Genomic DNA, 27,883 nt, shown 5'->3' with positions numbered 1-27,883 from the left:
ACACAGACACACACTCCCACCACCACCACCACCACCCATCGTCACACACACACAGACACAGTCACACAGACACACACTCCCACCACCACCACCACCCATCGTCACACACACACAGACACACACTCCCACCACCACCACCACCACCCATCGTCACACACACACAGACACAGTCACACAGACACACACCCCCACCACCACCATCCACCCATCGTCACACACACGCAGACACAGTCACACAGACACACACTCCCACCACCACCATCCACCCATCGTCACACACACACAGACACAGTCACACAGACACACACTCCCACCACCACTACCCACCCATCGTTACACACACACACACAGACACACACCCCCACCACCACTACCCACCCATCGTCACACACACACAGACACACACACACTCCCACCACCACCACCATCCACCCATCGTCACACACACACAGACACACAGACACACACTCCCACCACCACTACCCACCCATCGTCACACACGAGACGCGGCTTTGACAGCTCCGCGACGGGGCCGTTACTGAAGTCGCCGACACGTTTTTTACAACCCCCACAACACTAACCACGACAACAACAACAACAACAGCAGCAGCAGAGGATGAGTGGTGGTGGTTGTTGTCGTCTGGGGTGAGGCCGCGTGATGCCAGTGAGGCGTGGGCGACCTGTGAGGATCGCGGCAGAAGAAGACGACGACGATGATGGTGGTGGTGCTGATGCCGCTCGCCATCGCCGCCGCGATGTTGGAGGTGATTGTCGTTGTTGTTGTTTATTGTTGTTGTCGTTGTTGTCTTCGTTGTCGTTGCACGTCAAACGCACGTGGTGTGGGTTACACGTGGTGTGGGTTACACGCGGTGTGGGTTACACGTGGTGTGTTGCTACACGTGGTGTGGGTTCACGTGGTGTGGGTTACACGTGGTGTGTTGCTACACGTGGTGTGGGTTACACGTGGTGTGGGTTACACGTGGTGTGTTGCTACACGTGGTGTGGGTTACACGCGGTGTGGGTTACACGTGGTGTGTTGCTACACGTGGTGTGGGTTCACGTGGTGTGGGTTACACGTGGTGTGTTGCTACACGTGGTGTGGGTTACACGTGGTGTGGGTTACACGTGGTGTGTTGCTACACGTGGTGTGTTGCTACACGTGGTGTGTTGCTACACGTGGTGTGTGTTACACGTGGTGTGGGTTACACGTGGTGTGTGTTACACGTGGTGTGGGTTACACGTGGTGTGGGTTACACGTGGTGTGGGTTACACGTGGTGTGGGTTACACGTGGTGTGTTGCTACACGTGGTGTGGGTTACACGTGGTGTGTTGCTACACGTGGTGTGGGTTACACGTGGTGTGTTGCTACACGTGGTGTGGGTTACACGTGGTGTGGGTTACACGTGGTGTGGGTTACACGTGTGGGTTCACGTGGTGTGTTGCTACACGTGGTGTGTGTTACACGTGGTGTGTGTTACACGTGGTGTGGGTTACACGTGGTGTGGGTTACACATGGTGTGTTGCTACACATGGTGTGGGTTACACGTGGTGTGTTGCTACACGTGGTGTGTTGCTACACGTGGTGTGGGTTACACGTGGTGTGTTGCTACACATGGTGTGGGTTACACGTGGAGTGTTGCTACACGTGGTGTGGGTTACACGTGGTGTGTTGCTACACGTGGTGTGGGTTACACGTGGTGTGTTGCTACACGTGGTGTGGGTTACACGTGGTGTGGGTTACACGTGGTGTGGGTTACACGTGGTGTGTTGCTACACGTGGTGTGGGTTACACGCGGTGTGTGTTACACGCGGTGTGTTGCTACACGTGGTGTGTGTTACACGCGGTGTGGGTTGCACGTGGTGTGTTGCTACACGTGGTGTGGGTTACACGTGGTGTGTGTTACACGTGGTGTGGGTTACACGTGGTGTGGGTTACACGTGGTGTGGGTTACACGTGGTGTGTTGCTACACGTGGTGTGGGTTACACGTGGTGTGGGTTACACGTGGTGTGTTGCTACACGTGGTGTGTGTTACACGTGGTGTGTTGCTACACGTGGTGTGTTGCTACACGTGGTGTGTTGCTACACGTGGTGTGGGTTACACGTGGTGTGTGTTACACGTGGTGTGGGTTACACGTGGTGTGGGTTACACGTGGTGTGGGTTACACGTGGTGTGGGTTACACGTGGGTGTTGCTACACGTGGTGTGTGTTACACGTGGTGTGTGTTACACGTGGTGTGGGTTACACGTGGTGTGTTGCTACACGTGGTGAGGGTTACACGTGGTGTGTTGTTACACGTGGTGCGTTCGAATACGATGTTACATTGAGTGAATATATAAAATGGTTGAACACAATGTCTAAACCAATACTGATACAATGATATACATACCGTTCTATACAGTATATGCATCATTATTAAGGACAATGTGTATACAAAAGGAGACTTCTACATATACCATGCTATAGACATAATAAACGAACACAATGTGTGCATACCAATATAGCAATACGATACGTGTTGTGCAAAATATTGAATACAATGTATGCACTATTGAGGGTGCATTCATAAACATTATGAAGTGATTTAATTTAATGTATTCACTCGTGTATCGGGAACATCGCTGACTAAATATCACCCGGCAGTGCTTCCATGTCAAGCAGAGGCAAACCCGTGCAGTCCTTTAGATTGTGAAAGTACCGTGTAGTGTGTAGGATCATTCACTGTCGAGCAATTTAGTGTGCCCCCATATAACACAACACGGGGTGACCAGCCCCTCCCCACCCAGCCCCCACCCAGCCCAACCCAGCCCCACCCTCCCCACCCAGCCCCTCCCCACCCAGCCCCACCCCTTCCACCCCCCACCCAGCCCCACCCCGCCATCCCCACCCAGCGCCTCCCCACCCTCCCCTCCCCACCCAGCCCCTACCTGCACTACGGACGGACGGACACAATAATCCCCTGTGGGCTGGTGTAACCAGAGGTTCCTACCAGTATAACATGTTACATGCGTTACCCTACAGGACTGGTCCTGCATGCACGACAGTGTATAATGTCCTGAAACAATATTCAGAATTATTGCATTGTAAGAGCACTACTCTCCACTGTAACGTATACACATGGCGCTGGACTGCATTGTGCATACGACATCGGCTGCTCTGTTGCCAGCGCTGTACAACATCCCACTTGCCATGTCCACGTGGGGCTTCTTCTAAGTGCATGGTTCGATGGCACCACGAGTTCAATCCCTGGTCAAGGTCAAGCGCCGGTGTGGGCACAGTCTCTCTCGCACCAGCTGCTTCGGGATGTGGTGGCAGGGCTATGAGGAGGGGACGGTGATGGTGGCGACTGGGGATGTGTAATTTGACACCACCAGCAGCAGCACCACCAGCACCACCACCAGCACCGCAGCACCACCAGCATCACCACCAGCACCACCTGCACCACCAGCAGCACCACCAGCAGCACCACCAGCACCACCACCACCAGCATCACCACCAGCACCACCACCAGCACCACCAGCACCATCACCACCAGAACCACTACCAGCACCACCACCAGCACCACCACCACCAGCACCACCACCATCACCACCAGCACCAACACCAGCACTACCAGCTGCACCACCAGCACCACCATCAGCACCACCAGCACCACCACCAGCAACACCAGCACCATCACCACCACCAGCACCAGCACCACCACCAGCACCACCACCACCACTAGCACTAGCACCACCAGCACCAGCACCGCCAGCACCACCACCAGCAGCACCAGCACCACCACCAGCACCATCACCACCACCACCAGCACCACCACCACCAGCACCACCAGCACCACCAGCACCACCACCAGCACCACCAGCATCACCAGCACCACCAGCAGCACCACCAGCACCACCACCACCAACACCAGCACCACCACCAGCAGCAGCACCACCAGCACCACCACCAGCAGCACCACCACCAGCACCACCACCAGCACCACCACCACCAACACCAGCACCACCACCACCAGCAGCACCACCAGCACCACCACCAGCAGCACCACCACCAGCACCACCAGCACCACCACCAGCACCACCACCAGCACCACCACCAGCACCACTACCAGCACCACCAGCACCACCACCAGCACCACCACCAGCACCAACACCAGCACCACCACCAGCAGCACCACCACCGGGTCTCTTGACTCGATGGTATAATCTGACCATGGGCAGGCAGGTTGACATGGAGGGGGGGTGAGGTGTTGCAGGTTACAGGATACAACTGTACAATACCCACAATGTAACGTCCTTGTAATCCATACAGTCTTGTGTCATTCGTTGATAGAGAGCTGTTTTCAGAAAACCAACTAGGACACGATTACTCTTTGGTTCTTTCGGTAAAGTCACGTAGATGCTATTTTTAACTGCAATTTTGTGTTAGCAGCTAATACCCACTGAGCTATACTGTAGCTCTTTTTCAGAAGCGACCTTTCCCCACGAAATTGTAGCTCAAGTTGTTAGTGGCTTGTCATCACGTGGACATTTATAGCAGCCAAATCCTGCAAATGTATGATTCTAATGTCTTCCTCTCTCCTCAATAGGTAAATTAACACAGTCTATAAGCCACAACCCTCACGTGACCTCAAGGTTACCCACCGGTGAGCAAAACGTCATTGAATATTGTAGAAGGATGGCTCAATAGCATACAGAGGAGAGAGAGAGAGATCGTTTAGAATATTCCCACAAATAAATGTGTTGAGGTTGGTGGGGAAACGTGCAGTGCTTTGGCTTTGAACAAAAAAAAAGTCCAACTTTGTCCCTATTCCATCCTAGCACGAGTTTATTGAGTGGAGTAACTGCTATGTATACATGTTACACTTCATGAAGCACACTAAGTGCATGGTTCTTTTAAACTAGCCGCGGTTGCGGTGGTGTGGCACATGCATTGGCATTGCTGTGTTCTAGAGGGTGGCTCGGATGGGTGGCTAAAGTACTTGGAGTCGAGTGGTCTCGTTCACCGCTCGCATTTCCCGTTACGTGAGCAAAATGTCACCATTGTCCCACAACACTGTGGACTGACAATCCACTCGTTGTGTTGCGGTGATGTCGTCTTTGTGTGTTTCACACACGACGCGTGTTTCATTGTTGTTGTCCGCTTACACGACAAGTTTTCTCAAACAATATGTGCACAGCGTTTGGGCAAGTTGGCCTGCTGCCTTGACTGTAGTTGAACACAATTGCACGAGATTATTATTATTATTGTAGGGATTTCAGCAATGACGAGAACACGTGTCCGTGTGTCTTTCTTCATGCAAACAATACATACAAAGGCTGCCCGGCAAAGTGTGTACACAAATACAGTGATGTATTGTATGCACTAAATGAACGGTGAACGTAAGGTGAAATAGAAATGCACACAACGTGAGTGGGATCTCGTGTGTGTGTGTGTGCCGGTCAATGTCAGAGTTCATCCGTGCTCCACGAAGTTACTGACAATCGTCTCTGTTGGAGGCCCTGTGCGCATGATGCAGCCAGCGGTGGGAATGTCACGTTCTTGTGACATGGGTCAATCTCCCTCTAGGACAACAGTCGTTGTACTTCAGACAAAGCGGTACTCATTGTATCAACCCAGGGGGATGATGGGCTCTGAGTAAAGTCACTTTGACCAAAGTCCCACGCAGCCATATCTCTCAATGGCTTTACTGTATGTTTGGTTTGAATATTAAATGGCTCAGGTTGAGTGCTCTCAGATTATAGATTGCAATTACTGTTGTGTATGTCTGTTTATACACAATAGCATGTAGGCATTCAATTATTGAATAAGTACTCTAGCGGAAAATATAAATATTGAAATACCTTGTTAACAATTTTTTAAGTTGGTGTGGATTAAACACAACAACCTCTGTTGTCTGCTTTCTAATCTAGTAGAGCATGCCCGTTGTTATTACGATATACTGTGTCACCAAGAACTACTCGACATTTCATGGGTATTTTAACACAAGGGAGCCGTATCTTAATTCAATTTTGATTTAAAGCTTTCGTGACTGCAGGGATTCATCTTCTTGGTTCTTTTGGTAAAGTCACGTAGAAGGGAAGTAATAAAATAATAAAAATAAAACACAATAAAATTGTGTTTTATCTTTACTGTATGTTTGGTTTAAACACAATAAAATTGTGTTTTATTTTTATTATTTTATTACTTCCCTTCTACGTGACTTTACCGAAAGAACCAAGAAGACGTATCTTAATTCTCAAAGGAACATCGATTCAGTGGCTGTCATGCCCGTTGTGAGTCCTGAACCCATTTGTTGAAATTCCATGTTCCCACGGCAGGAATCGGTCTATTCACAAGACAACCAGGGTTGAATTCCCATCAGGTGATGCAATGTTACCACGTGGTATATATCCCGCATTTTGTCCCAAGTACGGTATGTTAATGATTAACATAAAGATACAAATGCCTCCTCTTTATCAATACTGTACAGAAATTGTTTGCAAGCACCTATTAGCACTGACCTGCCAAATGAGGGGGTAGTGAAGCCACCACGATGGCAAGCCACCAATTCCGAGGTCTCCACATTGCACCAACTCCTGTCCTCAGGGCGACATCAACTTAGGAGCGGTGCAGTAGTCCCTTTACATTGCTACGTGTGCATGGGTAGCTATCTGTATCTGAAGCAGGTTACGTGGGACCGTAATGCAGTGTATGAACTACAGTTGCTGTTTGTAATGCCAAATCTGTACTTGAAACCCAAGACAATGTTCATGCTGTATTGGATAGCAGAACTCCAATAATTCGTGGTGATATGGGGAGGGCCATATCGTGAGTCCCGTAATCCGTGGCGTGCCGCAGAGATGTAAATAGTTTGCGACGACGCAGTGTGTGGCGGTTCACCGGAGGAACTAACACCACCAACAACATCAATCCACAAACAAAGTGCAGATGACGGGAAATGGGCAAGTGGTGAGCGGCCAAAGTAATCCGCGGTAAATTCCCGGAGTGTAAGATTACGAGTTTTCTCAGATCCAAATAGTGTCAATCTGCGATTATGGGTCTATGTTAAAGAATGTTTTCATTATTTTATACTTGATATGCAAGTCTAAAACATGCAACATTCTCTTCTACCAAAAAAATCTATTTTATTCTATTATGTTTTATTTTTATTATTTTATTATTTCCCTTCTACGTGACTTTACCGAAATTACCAAGAAGATGAATCCCTGCGGTCACGAAAGCTTTAAATCGAAATTTAACCACCTCTACAGGGAGGGATTCCACGTAACTTTGAGATCCTTCAACAAACTCTGGGATAAGAAGACTCAGCTAATCGAGTCTCTCACCTTTCTGAAGAGATGCCGCGACTCTAAGCTTAAACATACGCTGCCAAGCTTGGTGGTGTTCATTCGGACGCTGTCTTTCCAACAGCCCTGTTCTTCACCTGAGGACGGCTGCTTGCGTTGTGGCCGAAACGTCGTGCCAATTTTATTCTATTATGTTTTATTATTTTATTATTTCCCTTCTATGTGACTTTACCGAAAGAACCAAGAAGATGAATCCCTGCAGTCACGAAAGCTTTAAATAGAAATTTTACATTTCTCTCTGCAGCTCCGTGAATAACTTCACAGAGCTCGCATGGCTAGAAAGCCAGCGGCCTCTTTGAAATGCGTATCGCTTTGACAACAAAAATATTACGTGAATACAAATGACAACAAGGTAATACAATTATAATGAAATTAGAATAACTTGTTATAAACTACGGATGCCAACAAACGTGGCGCGGAATATGAGAGGAATTAGCCGCTCCCGGAAGAGTTCCAGAAATCCACGATGTTTGTAGATTAGAGCACCATAAACAGTACATGTATATTGACACATATACACGCTATTTGCATTAAACAACAGTCAATTATAACGTGTGCCAACTCATTAGTCAAACAATTTAATCTTACACTCGAATTTGGACAGGTCTTATCGAAGGCTGGTTTAAGTATTCGACTCATAATCGGGTGTTGAGTTTAAATGTAGTGTCTCGCCTGGTTTTACGTAAAGAGACTTTCGCATTGGTCGTAGGAATTTAGAATTTACACCACTGGCTCAGGACCAACAACGGTGATGATCACTGCCACACATTTCCATGAAGCACGAAGGGCATTTGGGAAGATACTCTTTGTGTTTTGGTAATTCCCCCCAAAAATACTACGCAGGCAGCGAAAATTATCTGACAATTGCACCATGGATTCCACGCAAACTGGCCTGTATGTATGTTGAACTTTTTTCGCAGCGTGCGTAGCTACCCGTGCAAATCGGAGGTGCGGTTAATTTAATCCGTGTCTAGATTGGGCTGTCCACCCTAATGTGCTGCGCTGTGTGTCTGAACCTTGAGTGTGTTGTGGCAGTACGATATGACACACGCGTTCTAATTAGTAACATCAATTGGCATTGACTCAGACGCATTGCTGTGTCCAGCATCTTGCTGCAAATAATTCCCGCACGTCAATTTGATGCAGTGCAGGCTGGGTGTGTGGCTGTAGTGACACACTTAAAGCACGTTGAACGTGATGTCCCAGTGGGCAAGCTGTACTGATGTCAGGATGGTTGCACAGTCTAGAGTTTGGAGAGAGAAAAAATAAAATTCACTGTCCATTACTCCATAATAATGCCATCAAAATATCTGTTTAATACATTTTGATTATTAGTCACCGTATGAGCGAGTGAACACGTTTTGCTGTGTGCACATGGACTGCTTCCAGCTCATAATGTTTGACATTTACCGCCTCTGGTGTAATCTATATTTTAACCAGTGGTGACTAAGTGCCCATATAAATCGTTTCTCAAGCACACAAGCCATGAATATTACAGCAGCAACAACAACAACAAAGAGCACTGTACGCTACATGTATAGAAAGTCGAAGGGGTTTCTCCAGTGGACGTGTGGATGTGGCCTTCAACAAAGTACTGCACCGAGCCAGCAGTAGGGCTCTGACCTCTGAGGTCAGACAAAAAAAACTGGGACATATCGTAGGAATGAGAAGACAGTATACCATAAGCGGGGAGAAGTATTTCTGCAATACATTTGTCTTGAGAGGCACATTATGTATTCTGCAACTGAAACTGGGATTTGTCAACAAGTCCTGGAAGAAAAAAACAACCTCTTATGGATAATATTGGTCGCGAAAGCCTACGTGTTAAACTGCAGTCCTCGAAATGCTTGCACGGCAGCCACATCAAGAGGAGGGCACTCATGGGAAAACCAGGATAGGTGGCAACCCTAGCCAGTGTGTGGTAAGAATTACCCCATTGTTATGGCAGAACAAAGTCCACAACCATCGTGAACTCCCGCAGAAAAGTGGAGTGCTCATTTTTTGTGAACTCCAGAGGGATGATGGTCTGAGTTGACCTCTGCATGTGATTTGACCATCTCATTACAAGTGCAACGTTCTAAGCACTGTAGCAGACCTGACTAATCATCATCATCTCAGCATCATCAATTTTTTTTTATTCTCTGTTGGATGAAGGCCTTCCAATGCCGTTGCCACCCCTCATGATCAAGTGTGTCATTTTAGCACTCGTGATGTCATTGCGAAGTCACTCCCATACATATTCGTTCAACATCAACACAGTGATATCCCTAAAGGCCATGCTTTACTGTAACTATAAAGTATGTTTTTAATCATCAACTAAGCTTCAAACTCACGTGGGACAGTGGGACACCCAGCCGACGTATGTGTCCACTGGATATATTTCATTAAATAAATTTTTCTATCGTGAAAAATTATAAACGCAGCTGCCACACGTGGTTTAGCTGCACGCCGAAATCCTAGTCTCGGCATTGGCTGATTGAAAAGGGTCATTCAGATTATATTTAAAATGACTTGTTAAACCTAGCGACAGTTATGAATCACGTCCCACGCGTGCACCGTAGAGCTGGCGTGGAAAGACTGCATTGATCACTCTCCCTGTTGTTTTAGTCTTGCTGTTGTTGGCAGCTACAGTGTTGGTATTACCCCTGGGAATGTTGTGCATTAGCAGTTGAGACCCGTCCTACACGTAGGCAGTGCAGCAGCGAGCTACAGGCAGGAGGGTGGTGATCACTGTTACATTGCTTATGGCTTTATTTTGGTGATTTCGAAAGCGTTTTTTTTGGTTTGGCCATGTTTGTTTGTTGTAGTACGGAGTTAGAATGATGGCTTTAATCTAAGTTGTCTTGTGGTTGTTGTTGGTGTTTGACTTGCATCCCACTGGGATTTTTGCACAGCGTTGGTGTACGGTGCTTTTTTCTGGAGGACTTTGCAGTTTTTTACTGGTTTTTTCTGTTTGCGCATAGTCACTTTAAGATGTTTTCTTGTTTTTGTTTTTTGTTTGTTGCGGTTGCACCCGATTCAAGAGCCGAATGGCTCACAGGGCTATACCAAATAAATGAAACTGAAAAAAAAACTGATAGATTCAGACTTGTAAGAATTTAGGCGAGGACTTTTGAAATTGAACCACAGAAGCAATTAACATCTCATTGTGTTTGTATTGTGCAACATGTTCACAGAACCGCATACGTGTGTTAGTCATTAAATGTCATCCCTGTGTTTGCTTTGTAACACTAAGTCGAATTCCAATTAAAGGCTTTGCATGCAATTCAAATAGTGTAATCAAGAGTCCTGTTTCTCAGGGACAATCTTAATGAGTATTTTTTTTTTCAGGAGGATCTTGTGTGAGATGCTTCGCCCATTTGAATGCAGCGAGACTCGTGTCAATCGTGGCCAAATTCACTCCCCTTACCCATGGAAAATTACGTCACCCACAAATGGATTATTGCTATTATCCGTGTTATCTCTGTTGATCGGCCAAAGTCGTCCTTTTTACTGCAAATAACCATGCGAATTATTTTTGCGGTAATCAAAAAGTGCCCCCACATATGAATATGGATGAAGTGTTTCAAAATATTGTACTGTGTGGCAAGAAACCGGGGTATCCAGGGCGAGACCCACACACATACGAGTCGATAATACTCAGTGGTCTGCACAAATAGGTCAGCAGCCTGCATGCTGGAATTACCCTCATCAGGCCACCTCATCGCCCAATAGGTGGGTGACTCATGCTCGCTGATAGTCTCTGTGTGGTCCACCAACCCCTCTGCTAGGATTTTCTGGATTAAATCAGTTTGCCACTGTGAACGGCGGCCAAGCTAAGAAGGGAAAATAAAAGTGACGTTGGGATAGCTCGTCTAAATGTAACTGTGTCGTTAACCAACCACCACCCGACACAGCCAATGATTAAGGTTTGTCACGACAATAAAACGTGGAAATTAGTTGCTCTCCAACACACCAGGGTGCTGAAGTACTCTCCAACACACCGGGGTGCTGAAGTACTCTCCAACACACCGGGGTGCTGAAGTAGCAACTAATTGGCACGTTTTGTTAACGTGACAAACCTTACTACTTGGCTGTGTCGGTGGTGGCGGGTTTAACACCGCATTTATATGTACGCGATCTAACCCAACAAAAACCTCCATTACGGACAGGTCACTTAGATCATAGTGCAGCACACTAACCACTGCTCCACCTTGCATACCACACGCAAAATAAGTCAAGATCCCATCTCTCTTCAAATACATGGTGTGTTTGATCATCTTTGTTGATCTCGTGTGATGAAACTTTCCATTTCTGTAGTGGAGACAGACTATTGATTTGCCAGATTAGAGCAATTCTGGCTAAAGGAATGACTACGTATTTGAGCTCACCTCCATGTTTTCAAATGACCTGATTTGTCTCTTGTAACGAGTGACGATTGACCTAAAGAGGATGGCCCTCTTTTAGGCACGACCGTGCTGAACAGCTGATGATGATGATGATTGCCACTGCTGCTGATGATTATTCTAATGAATCACACTTCTTTTTCGACAGGCCTGTGAAGCCAAGTACTGTAATTACCACAAGGATGGTTTCAGCAGGCCTTTCACGTAAGTGCAATGATCGGTGAGTGCTTGTGATGTGCGCACAGCGTTGCGGGGCGCAAATTGCTCGCACCTCTTAAATGGAAGCCGCTTCTGAAATGGTGGCATCGCTGCTCAAAGGGGACACACGCTGAATTGTGCGCGGTTACGGAAGGGGACCGGCGCCATGTGAGTGAGGTGTGTGGATGGCCCAGGGCGGTACGGGGCACGGGGCAGGGAGGGCGAATGTCCTCGTCACCGTACTGAGCCAGCGCTGCTGGGATCCTGGTTTCGGATTGATGGCAGCCATCCATGATTAAGTCCGCATTGTCATCTGTGACGAGTCAACGGTCTCACCCGGTTATCTCGTTAATGCGTAACAAAAAAAAAATGCAATCTTCAAAATCGACCTTTCTACAAATTTTTTTACATTAACATTCGTACTCACGTTCTGGCCCATGTGATGTGGACTAACCTCCATTGAGTGCGACGGAGCACGTTACAGTATCATAAGGCATGAGGGGTTTTTATAGGCGCGACTCCACGAGTAATCTGTGGTTTCATATCCCAGGAATATTCCCTAATATGATAATGCGTTTCTCTGCTGGCAGAACGAGCTACAAAATTATGTTCATTATATTCATGACATGATTGGGTACAACAGCAAGTTTGGAATATTACTCGACAGTCAAAATATACAAAAGCACTTTCCTGCTCAGCTGAGTGCGTGGCAGCATACATTTCTTTTGCGCAGCCACAAGCAAGTGGTGGAAATTCCACGTTTCTATGGCAGGGGCGAAGCTATCTATAACGACAACCGCCATGTTCGTCCCACAAAGTGGTAATTTTATCCACTCCAGATGATCGAACGACTTGAGTCCATCGTTGACTAGACTTTGATCTTGTGGCCTTCTGAATGCGAGACATACGCCTATCCACTGTCCCACCTGATTGATTATAGAATATGACTGCTGCCCGTGATTCAAAACATCGTAGGGTTAAGTGAGATATAAGCAGGGGTGGAATGATGTATCCATTCATTCATTGATTAATATCTATATTTAAACTGATGATCCAAGTTCACAATGGTGATTGTTAGATAATGTGTTATATGTACGGCAATCGGCTCACATTATCTCTACACCCAATAAACCCTGCACGGAGATGATGTAATCTTTAAAAAAAAAATCAGATCGTGACTTAATTGGAGACAATTCATGGAATTTCATGGGGCGGTGGGGGTGAATAATTCCACCCTTGTGATATAATACACTATTGCAGCTGTTACAGCCAAAGTCTCCAAACAACCATCTGTCGCATGCGGAGACTGACGCACAGTTGAGGGCAAAGTCGCTGTAGCATTGTTACGTTGTGTGCAGCGCTCCGTCAAAAGAGGTTCATATGGAAGGGGAGCCATGGCAACGTGACAAATGTTACATGAGCTGAGCATCTGTGTGAAGCTAAGGCAGTAAACACAGTGCCTATCATTTTCAAATGGAGGGGACAGGCAGGGTGGACAGGTGTTTTTGTTGTTGCCAATATATAGGCAGCCAATTCTCTGGACGATGCTTGCTGCTTCTCCGGTTCATGGAAACCGATTTGTCTTGCCCTGGGTAGTGCAGCATCAACCTGTTGACTGGGAAAGCGTATTTTTTCATGATGGTACATATATTTTAATCAAAAGTTTTAATCACTTTCAACGTTTAGAAAATGCTTAATGCGACCCTAATATAGGAGGAGTTAAAGCTTCATTGGCGGTGTGGATTTATTACTTGAAACACTGCCCTGTGAAGCAATACCTGACCAGCAGTGGAGTGCCCTGATTCTAGCGTCACGTTCTGGACCCGCCCTTACTGGACATGTGTGACAAAGAGCTTCATAGCTCATCGGATTCCTCCAGTACAATTAAATATTCTGATTCTGCTTTGCTCGCAAATCGAAATTCATGAGTTCGTTACCCGGTCGGGGATCAAATTCACCTATCACCTATATAGGGCCCAATCAGTACCACTTTGTTTAAAGTCAAAGTAGCTAATACTATTGAAAAAAACTCTTCATGGTACATGGGATTATTTTAGATGGATAGAATACGTTTGTATCCACGTCCTCTCTCACGGGATACATTGCAACATTGTGACGTTCCTTGGGCGGGTAGTCCCCGGGGCATTGGTGGCATCGGAACACACCGGACCGGCATTTGGGATTATGTTAGGTGTTAATTTGGAGCTTTCGTGACTGCAGGAATTACTCTTTGGTTCTTTCGGTAAAGTCACGTGACTTTACCGAAAGAACCAAAGAGTAATTATGTTAGGTGGCCAGGAGATGGCAGTTCAGCAATGAATGTGATCACATCGCGCTGTGCCCACGCGGTTGTTGGGTTTTCTCTGGATACTCTGGGTTCCCTCCTACATGTCAAACACCTTTTTAAAAATGTGATTGACCAAACACACACCAATTGCAGAGTGCTCCTGAAACAGTGTCTCGATACTCGGGTAAACTGTTGTTTTCCTGGAGAGAGGATATTATTGCAGTAAAATAGCAACGGTACTGTATTTGATTTGATTGTTCACTTTTCAGCAACCATTATGAAATAACCCAACCAATATGGTGTAATTTTACGGCAGTCCTGTACTGTATACATTTAAATATGTATTTTTATTTTCAGAATAATTGCAGTACATATTCCAAAGCTAGCACAAGCATAATGCACAGGTTGCCGTTAAAAGAGAGAGCTTAGAAAATGAAGATGTTACTGCTTTGTAAAATGACTTCACACAACACATTAATTATACGCCACTTTGATTTTTAAAGTGAAGTAGGCTTGGTCTTTGATAAACTCTCAAGTGAGCATGGCCTTTGTGGTTTACTTAATTGATTTATAACCGTAGTCAGTGGAGTTTAATTAACCCCCCCATGTTATTTTGAGGTGCTATTGATTTAGACTTGGGGAAGTAGTAATCTGCGGAAGATATAAAACTGAACAATTTTTTTATTTTACCAAGTAAGGCCCACTGAGAAATATAGCTCTTTTTTAAGAAGTGACCTGGCCACAAATGAAAGCTCAACAAAGTGGCTTTTCACGTGGAAATGTATAGCAGCCAAATACTCTTAGAGGCATGTTTCTAAATATCGAGGGATAAACCTCAGAACCCGCAGAAAAATCCACACCACCACGGGGAGAGAGACATGCAAACTCCAAATATACAGGCATGACGGTCTTTATCGAACCCACAACCTCCTGCATACCAGGCAATGTAGTTAACATCTCGCCACCGTGGATGCACACGCAGACACGTTCTGCCTTCAACGTCATTTTCAGGCTCTGATAAGATGGCTCATAGGCCCAATGATGAGGTCACTGAGCCAGCATCCTTGAGATCCTGGGCTACAATCCCTCGCCTCTCCCTCCGCTCAGTAATGGCTGCACACTTTGAATGTGCTTTTGAATTTACTGCCATTCGTGTTTTTTTCCCTCAATATTTAATCTTTGTGGATGAGATAAAAGAAACACCTCGGCCACTTTCTTACGCAAATACCATTTTACCAAAGCTTTTTTTTCAGTAGCTGCAAAAAATGAACTACAGTGCAGTGCACGTATTGCCTCGATCGAATCGATGCGCCTCCCTGCCAAAGCGAGCATTGGGATGCAGTGCTGCTATCCCTCGGGTCGTTACCACAGCTAACTTCCCACAGTGGTACCCATTTTATTGATCCCAGAGGGATGATGGGCTGCATTGACACCCGACTCAGATGTGAACTGGCAACCCTACAATTGTGAGACAGGTGCTTGTTACTAGAGCCTACCGGGCCTGATATTCCCCCCCCCCCCGCTGCAGAGAGAGATACACACCTATATTTGTTATGTTTCTCGTCTGTTAATGTGCGTCGTGTTTACTTTTTGCACCTTCACTTCCTGCTCCCTGCAGGTGCCCCCCGTACGAAGATTGCTGTGGGAAAAAGTGTTGCGTCCGCGTGATTTCCCTCTACCGCATCTGGTATTTCTGGTGAGAGAGCGCGCGCACGCAGACGCACGCACGCACGCACCACTACCCCTTCTGTTGTTCCCATAACGGCGGGCGACCGCTACACTTGCTGGCTTCACACCGCCGCCGCCATCGTCTCATCTTTAATCTCGCCTAAGCGAACGGGTTTTCGCGCGGAAACTCTTTGTGAGACATTTTCACGTCCTCGTGGAAAGACTGTGAAAGTGGCTCACAAAAGTGGCCCTTCCCACAGCGCCTGCGCGATCTGCGGTTGCACTTTCTGCCGGCGTGCGAGCGCCTTCCCTCCCGCGTGCGCTTGCTGCCAATGTGCTCTTGGCGATTGCTTCGCCGAGAGGGAAAGGCTCGTGCTACCGACGAAGGAGTTGACCTCTTTGGCGTCTGCGTTGACATTGCGCAGAAAGCGCACTTTAAAGTCATTTGAGTTTCCACCGTGTTGTCGGCAATGAAAAACGACTCTTACCCGCGATCCGTAATTCACAAAAATTAAACAAGCTATTTGGTGATGCTGCATTGGTAGTGGTGCACAAACACAATTACAAAACACTTTCGACAATAACACTGCTTAAAATAAAATATATATTAGGTGACATATCAGACATTAGCCCTTCTCCATTACATATGAAGAAGGACCATTACCCAAAAACATTGTGCATTATATATATTTGTTATATATTATGCATATAGGCAGTGTTATTGACGAATGTGTTGAGGTTTTTTTGTTATCCACAAATGCAAGGAATCATTAACCCATTATCCGCAGCTAATGAGTTGATGATATGCAAGTCAACCCGACTCTGCGGATGACTGAGTCATGGATTAAAAGAATCCCAAGAGCAGAGAGATTTCATTTTATTGATGTACTCATGCAATTCGTACTTAAATATTTCACTTATTTTTATTTCGTCACTTGTTTACCTTTCCTATAATTAGCACCCCTAAGGTTGTTTTTGTATTGTTCGTTGTTTGTAACTTTCTGACCCGCCCCCAGTCGGGACACCTGTGAAAAAGAGCTTCATAGCTCATCGGATTCTTCCAGATTATGATTATTGTCATTAACTCGGCTCACTGTTGCGAGTTAAAGCCATGCTTTTCTCCCTCGCCTCCATAATGTGCCGCGAAAAACGTTATTGTTCCGAAATAAATTGAAAACACCTTCGTATAAAACTGAATTCCATTCAATGAGTTGCACACACCAATTACGCTACTCTTGAGTTGATCCTTAAAAGGCGTCCTTGATGGCGCAACTGCAACGCAAAGGGGAGAAATGGAGAGCGATGTGGAGCTGGGCGGTGGGGGGAGTTTGTTACAAAAGAATCAACGGGGATTCTTTTCTCCATATTCCATCTGTGCACACTACACATTATTCAGAATGCTTTTATATCATGCCCAGCCTTCCACCGTTGCATCTAACATTTACTTGAAAGGCATCCATTGCACATGAAGGCATAACTCATTATGAACACATTGGCACTTTTTTCCCCCTATTCCCTAATGATAGCTTTTTTTGCGCAGTCATTATTGACCAGGCGGGGGCCATACACTCACTGCACTTGAAAACAGCTGTCAATTACGGTGGCCAAAACCTAGATGTGAACCCAGGATCTATACTCTTTGGTTCTTTCGGTAAAGTCACGTAGGTGAAAATAAAAAATAACGTCGTGATTTAGTTATTTTTATTTTATTTTCACCTACGTGGGTTTACCGAAAGAACCAAAGAGTATGGATCCTTGCAGTCACGAAAACTTCTAATCTGGAGTGAACCCAGGACTTGAACAGTGTTGGCTTGGCATTATGACGAGGGCACGTGTCCTCTGAACTTTCTGGCCACCTCACTAGATATCCCAGTAGCAGTGACTGCACTTGCCAGGGTTCAATTCCCGAAACTGCCCAGGCCTGTGGTTACGTTACTTGGCATTGCCAAGAATCTGTCGATTGCCGTAAAATAGACGTTAAAGACTCAATTGCCACACAGAAGGGTATGCAACTGCGTATCAGATTACAAACCTCAAATCCACAATGCGGGACATACTTGGTTCACCCTACAGAGTGTGGCATCTCAGTGGGTTTTACGCGGTGAAGCAAAGGACATTGAATTGCTTTGCACATCATCTCCGGGACTTATTGATTGGGCTGTGGGTGAACGAGGCCATGGAATAGGTGGAAGATGATGCCAAGGAATGACAGGTACTTGCCAGCTCGGGGATTGGAGTGTGTCAGGCTATTTACACTCTTCCTGTAGCAATGTTAAATTACTTCTACAGGACACAGTCTCTTTGTTGAAAAGTCCTCTTTTGAAAATGTGTTTTCATGTGTGAACAGAGCCGATTGCTTCACCTGTCCATCGAAACGCGATATTTAAAGAAAGATGTCGCACACGATGCAATTCAGTGCTATTCACTCGTGAAATGGTCGACCGGTTCTTTAAAATCACCTTTTCCCTCTGCTTCTCACGGTGAAGTGCTGCAGCAGGCAAAAACACCTGCTAACCACGACACCACCGCCAGGTGCGGAGTAGTGGTTAGCACACCGCGCCGCGAACCCGGTGACCCGAGTTCGATTCCCGGCCATGGCTTACGTCAGTGGCGATTAACCGCACCGGTCCTGGGCCTCCCCTAGGTTGACTCAGCCTTATGTCAGTACCTGGTGCTGTGTGTAAATATCAGCACCGGGGAGACAAAGGTTGCCAGGCGTGGTACAGGCCACACCACCACCCCCTTGTGCATCTTCACAGGTGCCGGTAACAGCACTTAAGCCTGTGCACGTCACACGGGGGATCTTTGTTTGTGTCGCCTGGCCTGCGCGCGGCGTAGGTTCTGCCTTCTGCTCGGGATCCTCTTCTGCTGCGGCTCGGGGCTGTGGCTGCGCAGGAGGTACCTGGGGCCACGCGGCATCGCAAGCCAGCCCCCGCTCACCGTCACGTACACCGCACACGCCAGCGGGCCCAGGGCCAGGAGGTTCCACAGTGAGTTGTTGTGCCACCCTCCCCACCCTCCCCACCCTGCCCACCCTCCCCACCCTGCCCACACTTCACACCCTCCCACCGCCACCCACACCCTGTGCACGAGTTGTGGTCAGGAGGTCACGGCCACCAATGCTACTTTCAAAGATGCGTGAGCGACTCAGCCGTGGCCTGAGCCAGGCTCAGCTTGCAGAAACCATGAGCACGGCTGGGACCATGACTAGAGCCGGCTCATTTCTTCAGAACTGCTTTTTGTGTTTAGTTTGTTGTCCTTTAACGCACCTCTAATTATCACGGTTGGCTACGTACGGTGTGTAAGAAGTTCTACATACGTACGTACATACACTCGAACCAGAGCCAAGCCTATGCCGGGACCTGACGAAGTACACGGCCCTTAACCCTCGCGCCGCGCCCACCGTGTGCCGTCCCCGTCACAGACACGCTGCCCTCGGGGATGTACTTCTACACGGAGCAGGGACCGTTCCCCGGCGGGCAGGTGCCGGTCGTGTACCCGTACCCGCCGCAGCCCTCCGGCATGCCGCTGTACGAGCCGGGATACCCGCCGCCCGTCTACCAGCCCCCGCAGCACCCGCTCGCGTGCCACGCTCAGCCGCACCCGTTCGGCGCCCAGAGCCTCGGCCACCAGACTCAGCCGGGCGAGCTGTCGGTGCATCATCACCGTCAGCAGTACGTGCCGTACCCGACGCCGATGGCTCCTCCGCCTTCCTACGAGGAGGTCGTGAAGTCCTCGGCGCCGCGGTGAAGCGCGTCTCGTGTCGTCGCAGCGTCTCGTCGTGTGCGTCGTAGACCTTTCCCCTACCCTGTTGGCCGCACACTCGTGCATGCGCACACACGCACACGTATACACACTCGGACGAGATTGCCCTGTTTAGCCTTGTCGAATGTAAGGGTGAGTGCCATTCGTGAACACCGTTTAAGACCAGGCCTGGGACACAAAGGGGTCGTGTGGCCGGCACTATGCCTCTCCACCTTTGTATCCCCAGTGCTGATGTTCACACAAACCGTACCAATTACAAATTTAACGATGACTTGACCTAGGGGACACTCCAAAAAAGCACCACTTACATGGCGTGCACAGGTGGGAACTCAATCCAGGCCATCGGGGTCAGAGCGCAGTGTGCAAAGCAACGCACCACCGCACTTCACGTGCAAACATCGACAAAGATACCCCCCCCACACAGCCTTCAGCAGGTTATTGAGGCAAGTGCTGTTAGCAAGCACCTATGAAGGCCACCGCAGCTCAGGACGGGGAAGCGTGTCCAGCACCACACCCAGCCGCCTTTTCCTCCACAATTATACAACAACAACCGCTGTTCGCCACTAAGTGGCGGTGATGTCACCAAGGCGCTTGTGCCAGGATGGGTGCACCTTTAGGCCTCGCTGGCAGGAGGTCATGGGACAGACGCAGGTGTTAAAACCCAATGGTTCACACGCAGACGTACTTATTGAATGTTTTTTTGTTATTGCATCCTAGCTGTCATGTTGTATTCTAGGTATACAGAGAGGAGATCTACTGAGTGGCTTCGTGTGGATTAGGCCCTTATCAGTGGCACAGAGACAGGTTAAAATCCTGAGCCAGGTTCGATTCTAAGTTTGAAACTTGGGCTCATACCTCCCAATAAAGCCGTGTTGTTCATTGTGATGGGCTTACGATCTCTCCCCATTCACCGGACAGTTTCTAAACTGCGGACTTAAGGTAAATATGCATTACATATTGGATTATAGGCACAAGGGGAACAACGTGTCTGCTTAGCCGAGGTGTTTGTTTTACTGATAAGAGGAACCTCCTGAGAGGACACGGGAATGTATTGCAGTTGGAATGTGTGTCATCCCTGCCAAAGGTTGTCCCACGTAGGAAATGAACGCCGCTAAATGTGTGATGTTACTAGAATGAGCCTGCTGCTTTTGTTTGTGCCTTGTCTGCATTAAATAGCACAGTGGACTTGTACTCTGCAGTCATTGGTGACAATGCATTATACATGTGCGTATGGACATCAAATTGCTTCAGCATCCATTACAACAGCGGGCATGCATCACATTTGGAGAACACTTCTTTGGTTATATCGCCAGCATTCTGTTATCCTGTCAGGTACTGGGTGAGTGGTTGTCTCTGTCCATGTCCTCCACAAATGTCATCGGCCTTGCGTAGGACCGTGCTGACTGCAGTGATAAAATGTTACATTTGTCCGTGTGTGTTGTATGTGTGCGCAACTATTAGTCGTGTGACAAGCGGTGGTGTCACGGTCAGCACGCTGCACTACAAACTCGACGACCTGAATTCGATTCCCGCGCACGGGAAATACCGGTGACGATTATCTGAAACAGTCCTGGGCCTCCTTGAGGTCGACTCAACCTCTAATGAGTACTCTTAGGTTTTTTCGGTAAAGCCACGTAGGTAAAAATAAATAATACAAATAAATAATAAAATAATGGTGATAAAATAATAAATCACGACGTTTCGGAGGCAACACAAGTCTCCGTCATCAGGTGGGACCGTCACAGCTAAAATTTACTGTATCAAGTGAGGCAAAATTCCAAGAGACAATGTGTACACATCACTACTAAGGAGACAAAGGTGGCCGGGCGTGGTTCTGGCCACCCAACACCCAGGTGCGCTGTGCCGTCCTTCATAGGTGCTCGCTAACAGCACTTGCCCTAAAATCTGTTAAGGATCTTTGTTGATTGTAACCATTAGTGACGGAACTGAGAACATCGGGATATTCGAACACTGATGACCCATCTGTTCTTCAATCGGCTGCTGTTTCAAATAACCTTAATGTTAAATTTCGATTTAAAGCTTTCGTGACTGCAGGGATTCATCTTCTTGGTTCTTTCGGTAAAGTCACGTAGAATGGAAATAATAAAATAATAAAAATAAAACAATAAAATCAGTCTGAATAACTCTGTCTTCTCGACAGACCTGTTCTCCACCTGAGGACGGCTGCTTGCGTTGTGGCCGAAACGTCGTGAGAATTATTTTATTATGTTTTACCGAAAGAACCAAGAAGATTAACCTTAATGTTGCCGCTAAAATCGAAGGCTTCTTCACAGGGCTCTTGACTGGGGCATCAATCGTGAGCATTGTCCACCTTGCCAATCTTGACGTACTTGTCCACTGTCCGTGTTCTAATTCAATGCACGGCACCTGGGCAGAGTAGCTTGGGATGTCATGTGCCTATCCACCAGTCTCATTCTAAAAATTGCTTAGATTGCCTTTGGCAGGTCAAAGTGGTCCATGGTTATGGAACTTCCCGTTAGTGGAAGTGATTTTGTAGTGTCAGGGCGCAGAAAGTCCACACGCGCTCTGTGACTGAAGGCATGGGGCTCGGTCGCATCTTCTTAACCGTCAGGTTGTTTCTGCGTTTTTTCTTTATTTTGTAAAAACGCTTTGGATAAATTACAGTGGATATTTGTTGAAAACTCTTGAGTGCTATAAAGATTACGTTTTTTGAAGGATTAGGCAGGTATTTTCTGAAGATTGGTGCCACGATTACAGTGGTGGATTTTGGTTAACGATACAGTCAAGATGCTGCTATTCCACGTATTATATGCAGTATACACACAATACAATACAATGCAAATTGCATGATAATTTGGATTTATGAAGCCTCTGAATGCGACTACATCTCAAGAAGCTGAACAAATTGGGGAACATTTACAAAGAGATCAATTGAAGCATTGTAGTGGGATCTTGTGATTCTCACGTTAGTACAGTGTCTGTTGAAATTACGCCATAATTTAAAGCAGCTGCTTGGTAGGAAGGCAATTGTTACCGATATTTTGTGGAGAAACAGACGAGTCAACCCAATCAGTGCAAACGTGGTTTTTAACAACACATTAGGCACATTCTGCATATTGTTTTCTATTAAATACGTAACTCTATTTGTTTGCAGTGTGCTATATAGCTTTAATTAATTCAGTCTCTCTGCTAAAATTGGTATTGGTGTCTTTCTCCATAGGTGGCTCAAAGCCAATGGTGAAAATTACAAATTCCTATGGCAAGGCTGAGTCACTGCAAAGGGCAACCACTGTTGGGACTTCGACAAGGTGGTACTTAATGTATTGACTCCAGACGATAAAGGTGGCCGAGTCAAATCCCCGACCAGGTTTCGAATGTGAATTGATCACTCTGTGACGGCACCACCTAGCCGGATGATCGGTACGGAGTAAACGTGACATGATGTGCGATAGGATTAGTCCAGCAAGTCGCATTAACATTCCAAATAGATAGCATGCTGGTATTCGCCCATTTCTGCGGGCAGATTTACGTTCGGCACATTTCATGGCATCTGCCTTTGCGGTAATGGCCATGAGCGCGCGTCAACGGCAAGTGCAGCGCTACAGACGTTTCACGGCAACGTCTTGTCGTGATTGCTGCCTCCAAGCGCAGTCGACAAACATTTCGCTGGGGGGGCTGTCAAGGAGTCGAGTCAAACGAAAAAACGCGCAGCAAACCTATGGCATATTTTCGTCGCACCTCCGGTTAGAACGGTCGGCTACGTATGGTGCGAAAGAAGTTTAACACATACATCTGTTGCTATGTTTGATCCTTGATGTTCGTTTAGTATTCACCAATATATGAAATAGATGTTTGTCCAAACATAGCAACAGATGTCATGCCATATCGACGTGCTCATTATAAAGATTTTAATTAACTACACCAACCCCCTCCCTTCCCCAACAGGATTTGTGTCTTCAATATATTTAGCCACCAGCCGCCAATGATTATGTATTATAATAATAGTGAGTTGGATAGTCACATTTGTCGTCAGAGTTGGGACTGCTCTCGCAGTGGACACACGCGTTGGCGATCCGAAGGGGAATTCTCATCCCTGAGCAGTGCTGGTTACAGCGCAGTGTTTTCACAAGCGTCCATCACACGCCGTGTGGCCATCACCTTGGACACCTCGCGGCATTTGATTAGTTAAGCACGCTGCGTCGGACCAATGTTTGGCGAGCAATTCACAACGCTGGTCAATTGATGTTCACTCTTCATGTCTCCGTTGCAGTCATCGTTTCGTTTGTAGTTAAGAAATATGGCGGTTGATTTCTGGAAACAGGTCTGCCTCCAAAACTAGCACACTTCATTTCCCACTTAATGATCTCCATCAACAGATAATAAATAAGGGAGTGGCAGTAGAGTCATCGTCGCTTTAAGTGGTTTTCTAAGGTGTTTTTTGAAATTTTAATACACAAGACTAATAGAAAAAAAACTTTCATTATTGCTAATCTATTGTCGACTTCTCACAATTGAAAGGTTGTGAATTAAAATCCCAGTTGGGGGTTGACTCAGCCCATCAATTTGGGATCAATGAATTTGGGATCAATGAATTTGGGATCAATGAATTTGGGATCAATGAAATGAGTATCACTTTGTGAGAGATCGACAGTGGACTTCTTATGGACAAATTAAAACCTGCCACATAAATGGAGAATTTCCACACTTGGCCCAGGATTGTGGAACAATGAGTGTAATGTCAGGATGGGAAACTAGCCGCTGTACAGCGTGATTCAACAAAACTGCGTTCCATTTTTAAATCCTTTATATTAAGTTCACTTGCTTGCTTGCTTGCGCGCTTACGACTGTGCAAATCTTTCGGTCGTTTTTTAACCCACTTCCGTGATCCAATCGAGCTGACATTTTGCACACAGACTCGTTGTGCGTGACAATTTATTTTCGTGAAATTTTTTTTCCAAAATTTTACACTTTTTAGGAAAAAATAAGTTATATTTAATTACCAATTGCTTAATGGTGGCAGGCAATTATCTGACCCATAGGTGGCAGCCATCTCAAGCCAGAGGACGAGAGGACTCTAGCCGCCACGCATATAAAGGATTTATAGTGAAAAACTGTTTTTACGGGTTAATTTTTTGTTCATTGTGTTAACTCTTTATTCACACACACACACAGCCGGGAAATCACATTCCAAAGGTCTGATATTTAATTGTCATTGGAAAATCTGTCTATGTATGTTAGTTCAGTGCTTTAAATTCAAGTAAAGGGCTCTTGTGCGCTACTATACATTTGCACTGGGGTAAAGCCTACTAAAGTGCAGACAAGTCACATGTGGCAGTTTATAAATGTTAGGTGGGTGGCTATTTTGCTAAAGGGATACACTTTTTTGCCACGTATGTAATTGATGTCGGTTTTCTGATAACAGCAGAGTAACATGATGAGTACTAAAAGTAGCCTTTGCATGTTGCATGTCTGAAAGTGTATACTTAATGTGTGATGTACCCTTGTGCCATTCGTGTGTGTGAAAGCTAGGTGTGTCCACTTGTAGTCGGTGGCCCCTGTTTCGCATTCCTCTTTCGGCCGCTCTCCGATGGCAACATTTAGAGCAGCCCACTGCGGTAAGGGTGTCAAAGGCAGGCAATACTGGAGAAACCTCGAAGAGACGCGGTTTGACGCATTGACAGAAAGTTGTTTGTGCGTGTCTTTAAAGAACGAGCGCTCGTCTCAAACTCTGAGTTCAAATCCCGGTCGGGAGTCGACTAAGCCTATCATCCCCTCTGGGGTCAATAAAATGAGCACCGCTGTGTGGGATCACAACAACTATCCAATGCGCAGTGGTGGACATTCCACATTGCTATGACAGGAGGTGAGTTGCATAATATGACAAGACCAGTTGACTTCCCACCAAGTGATACTCCTTATAATAAACCAAGGAAAGTTAGAGATCTGAGTGAACATTTTTGGCAAATCAACCTGGATTTGAACTTTAGAGTGTTCAGTTATTGTGAACTCTAGCCGCAGCAATGTCTGCCAGATTGAAGTGTTAAGCATAAAATAACAATGGAATCTGTTATTGAAGGAAGATTAGTGACATAAATACGTGCCTGTGGTTATTTTTCAGCATCCCATTCTCAAAACCTTTACAGGATTATATCAGGAGTCAATAAAAAATCTAATCCCACATTGTATTTTTGAACATCCCCTTCTGTTGTATAATAGTTTGCTTTTGTAGATTATACAGCTGGTATTACAATATTAATTAACTTTAACATTTTTGACCATTGAGGCGGTGTTTTGAAATCCAGAAATGGTATATTCAGTGATGTATCACGAAATGTCCTTTGTCAAGTCATTTGTACATGCATGCGATTCTGTTGTGTGAATATAGTTTTCACACAGTGATTGAAATATCACATAGTTCTGGGCAACACAAGAACATTAACAAATGAATACAGGTTTGCAGGATGTCTGAATTATTTAACTTAATGAAAAATATCAATTTGAGCCAAGAAAAAGCCATGTGCAATAAGTTGCCGAATTAAAGAAAATTTATTGTTGGAGGCACACAAATGGACAAAAAATGTTTATTTAGGGCAATTATTGAGGATAGACCAGGATCACAATTCTGAAATTCATAGGCAAGAAAAAGCAGGATTTATTCATTTTGAAATATTACATTTGATAATGAAAAGCAACATACCATTGCGCTTAAAGAATAACGTTTGCAATAATTCCCTATCCCCTGCTATAGCACATAATCCAAAACAGACCCGGACATAGAACATGGAACAAAGCAGAAAAATAACCAAAGATACATGGAAAGATGCACGCTGGGATTTATGAGAGACAGAAAGTGTAGCACAGACAACTTCATGAGTTTGTGGTATGCTCTGAAGCCGAACCTGTTGTTCAACCGTGCTTAGTATAATGTTGATGGATACATGATTATTGATTCTTGTTTATGATGATTGTTGGATACATCTGAAATGCTAGATTACTTCGGCTTGCATTTGCCAATATTGTTACAGTTGGCAGTGGTACATGACTCAAAACTCATTTTTCAAACACCATCAGTTGGTACAACGTTCATGCAATGATGGCATACTGTGTTGTACCTCACATTATCGAACTCAATCGAAATTCACTTAACCTCGGGCAGAAAGACAAATGTTCTATTGTATTCAGTGGAATTGTAATTATTAGTTGATACGAAACATTGGCAGGGAAGAGGGTGTGAAATTTAATTGAACACAACTGCAAGTAAAATGCTCTTGAGACATTATCTGATAATTATTTGTAGGTTAGAACTGCCTGCGTTGAATAGATTAACAGTTTTAAAACAAATTAATGTGTTCTACATTTAATGCTCTTTAAAAGCGTGTTTGATAAAAAAAAAATTAATACTGTACTTGCGGTAAAAGCAGTATTTATAGTAAAAAATTGTTCATAGTAAAAATACAAGAAAATGTTAAAGATATTGGAGTTTTTTTTGTGTGTGTTTATGCATACGAGTGCTTCGGTCAACATTCTTTACGGAACCCAAAGTTAAATAAAAGTGTCTCCATGTCCCATCGAGTGTTGGGCAGTGTTTGCCTCCATTGGCAGCCCCAGCGGGGTGGATGCCACATTCCTGTAGCAGGGGGCATTCTGTTCTCAGCCACGACCTGAGCCGAGCACCAGTCGACAGTTCCACCACGGTGGATATGCACGTCACCATACAGGTTTACAGTTGACCTTGCAGGATCCTTAGCACGGTTGGCTAAGTACGGTGCTAAAGAAGTTCAGCATACTTTGAACGTTTTGCTCAAGACAGCAGTGCATTGCCTATACCAATGCATTGCACAATTCGATATTAAGTTATCAATACATGTCGCGGTTGTGACATAGATAGAGTCTTGTACTGCCCAATATTGATATCGACTGCTCATATTGTTCATCTTGATTGCTATTTTTGCTCAAGTGCTCGAAGGTAACTCCTGTGATTTCTTTCGTGTACGGAGTGGTGCTGTGGTTAGAGCATGTTAACTCGCAGAAGGTTATGAGTTCAAGTCCTATTTGACGGTCAGTTCACCCATCATTCAGAACATAAGTACGGAACCACTGTGGGAAAGTCAATAGTGTTTGTTTTTCCCTGTGGAAAAACTCGCCCCTGCCATAGTAATGTGGAACTTCCACCACTTTGACGTTTTGAATGACTGTATTGTATCGTAATTAGCCAAGGAAAGGAACAAATCTCTTGTGATACGACCTCA

General features: G+C 45.9%; 1 protein-coding gene across 1 annotated transcript; it reads left to right on the top strand.

Annotated features, from left to right (window-relative positions):
* On the top strand, positions 1–27,204 carry VOPP1 (VOPP1 WW domain binding protein). The gene is made up of 5 exons (XM_061554598.1): positions 1–764; positions 11,883–11,938; positions 15,838–15,915; positions 18,726–18,877; positions 19,312–27,204. The coding sequence occupies exons 1-5, from the start codon at positions 714–716 to the stop codon at positions 19,635–19,637; spliced, it is 663 nt and encodes a 220-aa protein (XP_061410582.1). The 5' UTR covers positions 1–713; the 3' UTR covers positions 19,638–27,204.
* Positions 27,205–27,883: the final 679 nt, after the last annotated feature.

This window comes from Lethenteron reissneri, chromosome 20 (assembly GCF_015708825.2).
Source record: "Lethenteron reissneri isolate LAM-NWPU_2019-01 chromosome 20, ASM1570882v1, whole genome shotgun sequence".
Taxonomy (NCBI): domain Eukaryota; kingdom Metazoa; phylum Chordata; class Hyperoartia; order Petromyzontiformes; family Petromyzontidae; genus Lethenteron; species Lethenteron reissneri.
This window is presented reverse-complemented; position numbering and strand designations above follow the sequence as displayed.